At 34.9% G+C, this 12362-nt stretch overlaps 1 protein-coding gene across 3 annotated transcripts in view; it reads left to right on the plus strand.

Annotated features, from left to right (window-relative positions):
- RB195_020817 (uncharacterized protein) overlaps positions 1-12154 on the plus strand; it is a gene marked incomplete at both ends in the record, with an annotated part of 33293 nt that extends 21139 nt beyond the window's left edge. For all 3 annotated transcript variants that reach the window (XM_064189297.1, XM_064189298.1, XM_064189296.1), the window contains 16 exons: positions 5907-5972; positions 6071-6148; positions 6215-6391; positions 7617-7749; positions 7850-7963; positions 8027-8159; positions 8817-8901; positions 8961-9034; positions 9177-9256; positions 9351-9475; positions 10225-10337; positions 10400-10531; positions 10598-10700; positions 10995-11095; positions 11759-11935; positions 12059-12154. In XM_064189297.1, the coding sequence (XP_064045177.1) occupies positions 5907-5972; positions 6071-6148; positions 6215-6391; positions 7617-7749; positions 7850-7963; positions 8027-8159; positions 8817-8901; positions 8961-9034; positions 9177-9256; positions 9351-9475; positions 10225-10337; positions 10400-10531; positions 10598-10700; positions 10995-11095; positions 11759-11935; positions 12059-12154 (1787 nt within the window). The remainder of the gene's footprint in view (positions 1-5906; positions 5973-6070; positions 6149-6214; positions 6392-7616; positions 7750-7849; positions 7964-8026; positions 8160-8816; positions 8902-8960; positions 9035-9176; positions 9257-9350; positions 9476-10224; positions 10338-10399; positions 10532-10597; positions 10701-10994; positions 11096-11758; positions 11936-12058) is intronic.
- Between the last annotated feature and the right edge of the window lie 208 nt (positions 12155-12362).

Consider the following 12362-nt stretch of genomic DNA (forward strand, 5'->3'; position numbering starts at 1 on the left):
GTTACAAGTATCAATAGATACATTCGAATTATTCGATATTTTTTCGCCAGAATTCTCTAATACTGGATAATACTGTAATAATGATCTCTTTTTTCGAAACATTACAAATCTTATTTAAGAGGACGCCATGTCTTAACTGTGAAAATTTTCAATTGATTCTTTTTTTCAAACAACTTTGGTTAGGTTTTGCAGTTAATATGACATCACTACGTTTAGATTGCGTTTGGCGCGGATTCTCTTCGACCTTACGAACATTTCAAAAATAAATGATTCCCATAGAAATTTTCTTGAAAAAAAGTGCGGCCTTGTTTTTTGAACCTATCCTCTTGCAAAATCCAACAAGTATTCATGAATGAAAAAAAAAATTGTGTACAGTCATTTTTGTTTCTGCATCTTAACTCCTTTGTTTATTGCTTTTCCGTACGATTTAATTGGCGCGCTTATCTCCGGAAAAAGATTTCAAGAAAATCTTATTGTTGTACTATTTTCTTTTTCAAAGTGATGTTATGGAGTGAATATATCAATTTTCGCCTTTCTTAACTTTTTTAAAGACCTTCTGAGACTTCAGTAACGTAGCAAAAACATTTTACTGCATCTTTCTTTCTTAGAAAGATTTTTTTTTGCAATCCATGGCCTCCGCGTAAATTCTTACTCCTTGATGCAGCATTTTTTTCTCATAAGAGGTTCCTTGAGCCATTTATTCCATTTAAAATGTTGGAAATTTGTCAAATTTTTGCGTATTTGGAGGATATTTCCTGCTTTTCCAAGTTTCTCTCTTGACATACATATATGTGTAATTTTGGCACAGATTTATCCATACCCCAATACTTAAAAAATTTGGGATCTATATTTTTGTTTTTGTTTTTGTCCTAAAAGTGCGTGCTAGTCTCTTCAACCTTTTGATTTTTTTCTTGACGATATCTACACATTCCTCCGTTATCTACGTTTCTAGATCACGTTTTTTGATTGATGATGTAAGTTGCACCTAACGAGCAAAATCTTTTATTTTTACTTGGAAAGTTTAAAATTTTCCAGGACCAGTTTTCTCTGCTAGAAAAATGCTAAAGAACATTTTATATCTGATTGTAATCTAATCGATCGTGGAAACTCTGTTTGTTATGCGGGACGTGAGCCCTGTAAGGCTTCATATTCAGGAAATTTCCTGCAAAAGAGTAGTAATTTTGATCTTATTCCGGTCCTGTTTTCGAACTCTCTGTCAATTTTTCTTCTCTGTCGCTTTTTGTAAAATATATTACACTCTAAACTATGAACACTTACCTAAGTCCCAAAATTGGGCGGATAAATTATTGGTGTTTCTTGGATCACCGAAATAGAGTGCGTAAACAGACTAGAGAATGGGAATTTATTTTCTTTTTGTTATTTTTATTTTTATATTATTTATTTTATTATTTTCTGAGAACAGGGTGGCATTTTATATGATTCTTTTTCTTTATAATTTCGTCCAAATAACACGATGATTGTAAATAAACAAAAGCGATTTTCGATCTTGGCACCCAACTTTTCTCATTCCATAAAGTGGCGGCCTTTAATTGAACCTGTTCCATTACAAGCACGCTAAAAACGGCCATTTACGGCATTTACTTACCGACGGTTGCCGAGAGGGTGTTAACATTTTCTGATCTTTACCTTTCTATTGGAATGTTGGAATTCTACACAGTTATATAGTATTTTATTGCTACCCGTGAATACCATGTAGAGGAGAATTTTTCTGTTTCTTTTTTTACTGTCTCTAGTGAAGATTTCGCTGCAAACAGCTTCCGCTACCGTAATACACTAGGAATCTCCTCATTTTGTAGGATTTCTGAGCACTCTTGATTATCACAGTTAACTAGAAACATATCATTACCAGAATTTAATTGAAAATGTCTTTAGAGCGACAATTTTCCACGATTTTTGACTAAATATAACTCAAAAGAACGATTATCCATTCATTTTATAAGGAGGGCACCGAACCGTGTTTCATTTTCAGTTTTTTTTTTAGTTTTTCTGTTTTGAGGCTTGAAAGGAATGTTTTTATTAATAACCAAATTATTTGTATAAAAATATTTTCTTAGAGAAGTTTTTTTTTTCGTAGAATTGTACCGAAGAATAAAAGAATTATCAAAAGAAAAAATATTAAAATAATTGATAATTATTGTCGCGGCAGTAGTAAAGTTCTGAGCCTTCTGAGTTTTTCTGATGCATTCCTGAGGATTGCCTGGTTTCACGGAATTGACGAAACTGTAGATAACTCAAGTCGCTTTTCTGAGGAATTTTCATTCGGGGAGAATTCAGAAAGATACAATTTGTACGAGAATTGACGCCACCACGATAGGTACAAAGATTTGAGGCATAAAATAAACGTATTGTAATAATATGGTTGAAATTATAATAGTATAATATAATTGTATTATATAATATAGCTTAAAGTATGCAGCTACTACATCCATTTAAGTTCACAGACCTCACAGCTCGTTCAAGTTAGAATCGAGTGACCAGATGAGAGTCAACTATTAGTAAAGGTTCTCATTTAAGATATATTTTTTAAAATTTTTTATTTACAGAAATGATGTTATTAAACCATACATACATATACTGTGTGATCAAAAAAAAATTCGATTTTCTGTAATAGGATCATACGGTGAATAACAGTACCGCCGAATATTTCGGATTTCCGACTAAAAGGCTGTAGCAACGAATTCCAATTGTAAATAATTATTTAATAATTGGTTGCTTTGGAAACGTCTGGAAGGAGTCAGTCTTCTTGTTTGAGTACCACAAAATCATTATCATGAAAGTAATAAAAAAAAGAGTAATTGACTTCTTCATACTCTCAAATTCTCAATTTTTCGAAAAAGGTGAATTTTTTCGCGAAAGAAAGAACTTAAGACATCTAGCCACAACCGGTAAGGTTAGCATTTTTTTGTTTTGTTTATTTTGGTTCCAAAATAATTGTATGCTGTTTCTTCTTCAAAATATAGTTCTAGAGTTAAAATTAATACAAATATTAATAATATATGTATGTATATTAATAAAAAAACATTGTTTAATTTTCGTAGAAGGTTTTTACTAGTATCTTTTATTGAAAAGATACTATCTATTGTGACCTTCTGTTCATTCTTTGTAGGTATGTATGACAGGATACGAGTGAATAGTCCATGTAAGTAGGTTAATCACAAACAGATTTGCATGGATAATTCTCGGACCAGTTCACCTCTCCGTACCTAATTCAGTCTTTACATCAGTTTTTATGCAATTTCTCAGACTTTTCTGCCTTTTTCTTATCTATAGTATAACTAAATCTGAGGAATGACAAGCAAAATCAATCAATATAGGAAAGGAACATGTGGGCGATGTCTTTGGTAAAACCATGCCGGTTGTGTTACTCTGAAAAAAAAAAGCAAGAACTCAATGTAAATTCATGTGTTCATCGCAAAAATTTCCACTTTTTTCCTGAAAACTTGGGAAAATGTCATATATATTAGCGATTTTTTCATTTACATTCAGCAATTTTTCGCACACTGAAGAGAGAATAGGGCACCTGAAAAACCTTGTGACTACTGAAGAATTTGGTCTTTAAAAAAAGTTGTGCGATTAGCGTTAAACGCTAAATTTCTGTGCAAGTTAAAAAGTTACTTCTGAACAATTATTTGAAAATTGGCGAACAGGTTCAAAGAGAAAAGAAATGAAAAATAGTGTTTCAGTAGAGAAAGACTGGAACTGTGGATGAACGATGAGTTGTTCGTCTACATTGTGTTTTTGTTTACTTTTTTCCTGAGTAACACATTTGTAACTGTAATGGTTTTAATAAAAACCTTGCATAGGCTCCTTTTTATCTTCTTTTCTTTGTTCTCCCATTCTCTTTTCTTCTTGATTATCATTCCTGAGATTTACTTATACTTTTGCTGTATTTCAATGGAAATTATCTTCAGAAAGAATATTGGTCCCTTACTACCGATATTTTTTATCGCTACGAAAATAATTTTTTCACAATCACTGCCTAGCAAAGAGCTAAAATATTGGGTACTCAAAAATATCAAATAATTTCCATGGTTGAATCCAAACCCTCTTAAAAAAAAGAAAAGATTTCAACAAATTATTTCTGGGCCACAAAGGGTGCTGTTCGGTGAAAATTGTCCGATTGAGAGAACTTTTCTAACTATCGATTGATGAATATTGATTGTGCGAGAGCTAACTTTCCTAACTATCGATTGGCGGTGCGGTCGAAGGAAGGCGGAGCAAAGAGTTGTTCACACTCGTGTGCAACGAGCTTGTTTCCACAACAGCGGTCTTTTAAAATTCAAAAATAAGCCTAATTCTAGGAATATCTCTGCGCAAGTTTCTATAGTGGTGTTTAAACTAGAAGAAAAAAGATGAGGAGGTAGAAAAAGAAAGAAGGAAAGATCTCTCACAGGAACAGGAAAACTTTGGAAAAAGATCAGAGATGATAGCCTGTAGTGAGTTAGGAACCAAATTTAGTTGTCGGCAGTATCCGAAAGTAGTCGGAGAGCGATTCGAACGTGGTCGTCCACAATCAGCACCCATCAAAAATTGGTATTCCCATCGACAATTTTTTCTTACTGTAGCACCTTGTGGGTTCTGAATAGATATTGATGGCTACTAGGGATTAAAAAAACATTCAAATTTTTGCAAACTTAAGAATATTTGAAACGAGTTGTCATTCATTTTTTTGAGTTTAAATCTTTTAAATCTTTGAATCTTTTAAATTTTCAAGTTTTTTAAAGTTTAAATCACCTGTTTTTATTTTTCATCGTGTTTCTTTACATTTCCTGGTAATACATACCTTATGTGTATTTTCTTCTAAATACAATGGTTACAATCCTTGGGTTCATTTTTTTGTGTTTACCGGCCTGCTAAATATTTATTCTGAGTATCTACACTAGGAAAATTTCCACTTTTTTTCCTATTCCTCTCCTTTCTTTCTCTATTTTCAATGTTATTTACCGTTTGCCAATAGATTGATTGCAACTTTGTAAAATATCAGAATTTTCCTGTATTTTTGCTTTCGATTCCCTAGCAATTGAGTGACTCTAAGAATTATTTCTGTCCATTTTTTATTAATGTTCATTTTTTTATTACTGTATCCTTTTCCTAAAACCAAAAATTGTCTAAATAGCTCTTTGATTTTCTCGAAATCACAGAAATGATTGGAAATCGAAATGATACCGTTAGATTTGAGCGCAACAGCCGTACTCTGAGTACTTATCCCCTGTTGTTTCCGGAAATATTGAAGCATTTTTCTGTGGATTTATAACTAAGGCTCTTCCAGCACCAGCTAATGTTTTCTCTCTGAAAATACGGTTTTTTTTCACACAAGTGAGCAGATAGCAACTGATTACAATCCTGTTCCCATTTGTTTGCGGATATCAGGTCAAGAAAACATGGCTCGCCACAAAAAAAAAACTTTTCGCAAGTTTCGTGCTCGTTCTGATCAATCAATATCGACTTTAAATTGTAGATTCATAAGGTAAGTCAATGGAAAATATGTGAATTTAATCTGTTGGGATACATTCCGCAACATTCATGACGTCTGCAACATTTTATCTGCTTATTTTATCAAATTAGCGAAGATTTGCGTAAAAAAACGTGATTTATGAACTTCTGGAAAAAAAAATTCCAAGTATTGCTGCAAATCGTTAAATAAACACATATTTTTCTACACTAATATATTGTGACTCTAGTTCGGAACACTTTTTCCAAGAAAAATTTTATATTAATTGCGATTTGCGTAAAGAACGTAATTTATGAATTTCTGGGGAAAAAAAGTTCCAAGTTCCGTTTCACCAACATGTGGTTCCCTCTTGTCGTTTATTTTGTGCTCACCGTTTCTCGCTTTTTCATGATTTTTATTTGTTTGAGACAATTTTTGTAACTCACCTCTTTAGCAATGGGCCGCGAAGGTCATGAGCCGCTTCCAACTGAGGAGGTCCATATCTCAACAAGCAAACAAGGCAGGGAAATTTACTCGTTTACAGAAATTATATCTTATTGATTTTTCCTCGGAAACTTTGAAATTTTCCGAAACGACTGTAATCCTGGAGCATTTCAGAGGAGGAGCCGGATCGAGGACAATGGACTGGAAAGTTTGATTTTTTGATGAGTATGATTGCTTACGCCGTTGGGCTTGGTACGCAGATTTTCATTGACTTTGACTTTTTTTCTCTGATATTAGATACGAGAAAGAATTTTCCAGGAAATGTTTGGCGTTTCCCGTATCTGTGTTTCAAGAATGGTGGCGGCTCGTTTTTGGTTGTGTATGCGATTTTTTTCTGTCTAGCCGCTGTACCAATTTTCATTATGGAAGTCACAATTGGACAGTATCTACAGAAAGGCGCTATGGAAATGTGGAGGATGTGTCCTATTTTTAAAGGTAAAAAAAGATGGAAACATTTCAAAACTGATGAAAAAATATGTGTAGCTCTCAAAAAAAAACAGCTCTGTGCCAATTTGTTCTGAAGAAATGAAGAAAAATGCTTTCCGTTTCGGATTTCATAGAACAAATTTTCATAGAACAACAAAAAGCAAATTTTACGGGGATTTTACAGAAAAGACTATTGTTTTCTCTCTTTATACACTTTATATTAGAATCTACCATTATTTCAAATTTATTTTTTTCCCCGTCTGAAGGGTTTTTTTTAATCTCGTTTTAAAATCAAAAAATAAAAATAAAAGAACAAATAATAAAATTAGATTAAAAACAAATAAAAGATTAAAATAAAAAAATAAAAAATAAAATGCTCGCCAGAGATACGTTACCTAGTGGTCCGTCACTAACGATCTGTTACGATTGTAATTCCCTTTTTTCCATGATAGAGATTTTTCTTCACGCGAACATAGACATTAGAGCACATAGTTCTAGTTCCAGTAAATATTTGACATTCCTCTCTTTATGGAGCAATAATTATCTCCCAGTCATTTAATTTCGATGTATTTTTCAACGCAACAACTATGTGCGTTTTTTTTTTCGTAGATAATCATAAAGACAAATTTGTTTCCGTATATCACAACTGTTTGGCGGCTTATTATTAAATTTATCTGTAACAGTGCATAATTGTAGCGGAACTATCTTGACCTACGAAAAAAAAACGTATTTTTCTGACGTCGTCTTGTTTTTTACCACTCTTTTAGTTTTCCTTCTTTTTAAAACAAATTATAAAGGAATTGTTCGGTTTAAAATGGTTGTAGGATCTGTAAAAATCATTCTCTCATGTTCTTTTACAATGATTTGATTTGTTCCGAGCGGTCACATTGAGGATAGAGGAACTTTTGGAATTCTGTCTCCTAAATTGTGAAGCCCGATCCGTTTTTCCAGGGCTTTTCGCTTTATAGACATAGAACTTCATAAAAAGTAGTAGACGCTGAAAAAAAGGAGGAAAAACATGAAATAGGAGTTAGGGAGGGAAAAACTAAGGTGATGAACGTTCCCGAGGGAGGATTTCGTTCTTAGAAGAGGGATTAAAGCACTTTACGTAGCTGAGACCTAAAACAAAAACTTACTGTATGCTACTTTACTATTTATACGATCTGATAAAGAGGATTAGAGTTTTGTGATCATCTAGTGTTCATACTTACACGTTATTCGGATTTTTTTCCAGGAGTCGGAATCGGAAATGTGGTGATCGCATTCATGTGCATCGCATATTTCTGTGTAATTGTCAGTTGGGCGATATTTTACATGATTTCCTCGTTTAATAGCGTATTTCCATGGGAATCATGTGATAATTATTGGTAAGTATTCAAACAATTTTCTTTGTTTTTTAGTTATTTTATTTTTTTCTATTAATTTTTCTTGCCGACTATTTGCCCTTCAACCTCTTCTTATCTTCAGGAACGATTTCACTTGCGTCACTGGTAAGGAAAGTGCTTCTGCGCTAGCAAAACTCACCAGAAATCTCACGCGTACCGGTCTAAAAACACAGACCTCAGTGGAACAATTTTGGGAGTAAGTGCCTTCAACGAGTATTAAAGGACGCTTAAATGCTAAGAAAACTCAAATAATTTCCAGAAATCGTGTTCTGCAACAAACGTCATCAATCGAGGATTTTGGTAGTATACAGTGGGAATTATTGGCGATTATGTTCCTTGCATGGTTGATTGTCTATTTTGCGCTGTGGAAGGGAATTACGCAAGCGAGAAAGGTACGAGTTCTCCTGAAAATTGAGTATAAACGCTTGAATTCCGGAAATAGAGTATAGACATTTTAATGGACTCAGTTAGCTGAACCTAGTTCATATACGAAGCAGAAATAAGCTATTATAATGGATCCGAAAATTGAACTTTGCCCACCGACGCCTCGATTTTCCCGGAAAAAGGGAGTCTAAAGAGTTACAACGGCTCAGCGTCGTGGGTGAGCGGAAACTATGAACTCATGAGCGTAGCTTTTCAAACCTCCTTGTAAGAAATGTGACGAGACCTTGCTCTAAAATAACCTTCATTGAGACCACATAGGATTGTCTTCACACTCTTCACTACGGCGTCGATTTCTTTTTATACCAGCAGATTTCCTGGAATTAGCAGATTTTAAAAAATCCTGTACAATTTTCATTTAGCTAAGGGGAATGCGAATATTGATAGGTCTGATCGTCTGCGCCTCTTGCAATGACGTTCTCTGTAGCATGAACTCTCACCGTCTGCCCTTCAGTTTTCCATCAAAACTACGCTTCTCTTCAGAATTTTTTTACTTATTTTTAGTTCAGTACATTGAAAAACAATTGAAAAATAATTATTTTTGGAATTAATTACTTAAGAACCTCACGGCGTTCAGCTCATTGAGAATCAATAGAAAATATTTTCAGTTCGTCTATTTTTGCGCTTTATTCCCATATTTTCTACTGTTTGTCCTTCTCTGTAGAGGATTAACATTGGAGGGTGCTGGAAGAGGTTAGTTTCCACTTGATCCATATCGATTAATTTTTTGAGCATAAAATCCGAATATACAGGTATTTACTACTACCTAAAACCTAATCTTACTCGTCTTTCCGATACTACGGTTTGGAAGGATGCCGGAACGCAGGTGAGGATTCATTATCTTCCTGAAATCGGTATTGTAGTATATTTTTCTCGTAAATGTGATAATTACTTAATTTGTAGGTGTTCTAATTGATTTTCTTGAACTATTGATCTTTTTTATTAAACAATTATTTAACAATTTATAGGTGTTCTACTCGTATGGTGTTGGTTTCGGTGCACTCATAGCATTAGGATCTCATAATAAATTCAATCACAATTGTTTCAGGTAATGATTAGAAGTTGAACTAATTATTATTAATTAATTATAGAAAATCTAAAAAAAAAATGAAAATTTGCGTATAATTTACTTAATAATTAAGAGACGCTTTTATTATGTGCATTATCAATGGATCTACCTCAATACTTGCCGGTTTCGTAGTGTTCTCGATTCTTGGTTACATGTCCGTAATTGCACAAAAAGACATCGCTGATATCGTGAAACCAGGTAAGACGACGACGGAAATTTTCTACCTAATGATGGTAAATGATGAAAATAGTCGAGAGATAGCGAAAAAAATTAATTGGTTCAAAATCCAAGGAATGCCTAGGCAACAAGTTTGTTGCATCGAACAAACTGTGTTTCTTCTCTAGCATTTTACAGGCGATCTTTCAAAACTGTAGAGGAATTTTTTCTAAATTTTTTTATTGATATTATCATCAAAGAGATCACGAATAATTACAGGAAAATAGTCGAAGAACACTTCAAAGAAATTCAGTACTTTTCAAGGTTTTATGTCCTTCGTAAAATCCACACACACATACACAAATCCTAATTTTCTACTGAGAAATTTAGACTTAACCATGCCTGAACCTTTCCTCTACTGCTTCAGGAGTTAAACGAGGATTTTCATGAGTTTTCAGTCCGTATGTGAATACCCTTCACTGATTTTTGCCTCTTCTTAATTGTTGTGTAAAGAATACAACCAACCTCCAGTACGAGGTGAAAGCCACAGTCGAACAACGGCTTTTTTCTTGGCTCTTTTTCTTTTCCTGGGCCTCACCATCTAGATATCACAGCTTTCTCTGATTTTACTCTTAGCGTGTTCGAAAACTGCCTTAAAAACAGATAAAGAAAAATAAAGTTGTAAAATAAGAAGAACTAGTATTATACTATATATGGATAAGAGAAAGCTCTACGCCTTTTTTTTTAATTCTGAAGCAAAAATAAGATTTTCTGAAAGTTTCGCTTTTCAGGTGTGGGGCTTGCCTTCCTCGCATATCCCGAAGTCGCCAGTAACTTACCAGCTAAACAAATCTGGTCTTGTCTTTTCTTCCTTATGATCACCATCCTTGGTTTGGACAGTCAGGTAAAACAAAAATCTAAAGCTCTGTATTCATAACGTACTGTAATCCGTGAAATTTGGTGCAGGTTTGTATGATGGAAGGCTTGTTCACCGCTCTGGAAGACTCGTTTCCTTTCATTCTTCGGAAACATAAAAAGGTTTCACTCGCTGTAACATGTTTGATATTTTTCATACTTGGAATACCTATGGTGACAAATGTGAGTTTGCACACAGATCTTAACTAAATCAATTTGTTTGAAATTATTTTTTTCTACTAAATTTAGGCTGGAGCCTATTGGTTGACATTGGTCGACAATTATGGAGCGAGTGGTTATGCGCTACTATTTGTAGTCTTTTTTGAAGTGGTTGGATTATCATGGGGATTTGGTGAGTACTTCCGTGGAATACCGTGATCTGGTGGGAATTCCGACGAAATTAGGATACTAACGCCATCGATTTGCACGATTACATTCATCAGTTTTGAATTCCCACACACCTTTTTTGATGGAACACGTACAAAATCCAATTCGTACGGTTCTACTGAAAGATAATTACTGAAAGATATAAACCTAAAAACTGGGTCCAACATCCTCTACATTTTTTCAATAGGAACGGTGGAACCGCATGTCCTAAAGAAAAAGACATTCGAACCTATTTTCTTAAGAAATGAAAATATTGCAGGTGCTGAAAAGATTCGAGTAGCACTGAAAGAGATGATTGGAGTCAGACTATCGTACATTTGGATCATAGTTTGGAAGTATGCAGCTCCAGCTACAAGTTTGGTGAGCAATTATTCTATTTTAAAAATTAAAAGCTACTATAAAAAGTGGAATGTACATCAGAAAACCACTTCCTAGGGTAGATATTTCCCAAATAATCAATAATATGTATGTTCACTTCCATCCACACAAACACATCCTAACTATTTCAGAAATTAAGTTGTGTTTGATTCGTTTTCTCCGGGAAAAGCTTGTGGGGAAGTGAAGTGTCAAACTTTTAACTCTTAATTCCCTGTTGTCGTACTCCGGGTCGGCTCCGAAGAGGAGTGGCAGGCATCAGTAGGTGGGACACAAGGCCGACTACTCGGATCTGGAGAGGCACGCGCTGGGCTAGCTCTTAGGGATCCTGCTAGTTCGCGACCAAGGTTCCATTCCCCTGCCCCGACTCCCCCTTCAGGGGCCTCTGGACGACCCCCCAATCCCACCCTCCAACTTATACCTATATTGCGAAGAAGGAACTGAAACACGAGAACCAGCAGCCAGCCCTTATATACTGGGTTGGCGCGGGAGCGCTACCGTAATACATTGCCGACGGCAATGTTTTCCGCACGCCGCCTGAGAAAGGGTGCCGGCAGGCTAAGAGAGTCATGCACTGCACCTGTCTCGAGCTACATTTTTAGGTTTTCTCACAACAACTCTTTTCAAATGGATATATGCTACGTTTAGGTGCTATTCTTCTTCTGTGTGATCTATTACCATCCGATAAAATATCCAACCGGTGAAGATTATCCTGTATGGGCGAATGCATTTGGATTTTTCCTCTCATCATGCTCGATGATCGTGATACCCGGCTACGCTTTGTACTACTTGCTGTTTACGAACAAACACATGTCTATAAGAGAGGTATTTGAAGACTGCCATTTTCAAGACTTTAGTCCGGAAAGTTGGAGAAACACAAGAAGGAACATCTGGAAAATGACTATTCGTCCTCATCTGCTCATCTTCTCATTTCTGGTTTATTTTTAGAGGTTCGCAAAAGGAATTCGTGCGCCAGAAATAATTCAAACAGGTCGACCAGTGACAAATGGCGAAGAATTACGATTCCTTGATGAAAAACATTAGATTCATTCGGAGAAAATATTATTGCTTTCATCGAAGCTAAGTCGTATTTTCCAAGCCTATCGATTATCCTCTCTTTTGATCTACTGCGATTTTATCATTGTTGTGATCTTCGTCTCTCGGCTCTTATCATCTCCAGATACATATACGTTTTTTCTTCGCGATTTTTTTTTGGTGTGTGTGAACGTTTAAATTTCTCATTGAAAGAAAA

Source organism: Necator americanus, chromosome II, assembly GCF_031761385.1.
Source record: "Necator americanus strain Aroian chromosome II, whole genome shotgun sequence".
Taxonomy (NCBI): Eukaryota; Metazoa; Nematoda; class Chromadorea; order Rhabditida; family Ancylostomatidae; genus Necator; species Necator americanus.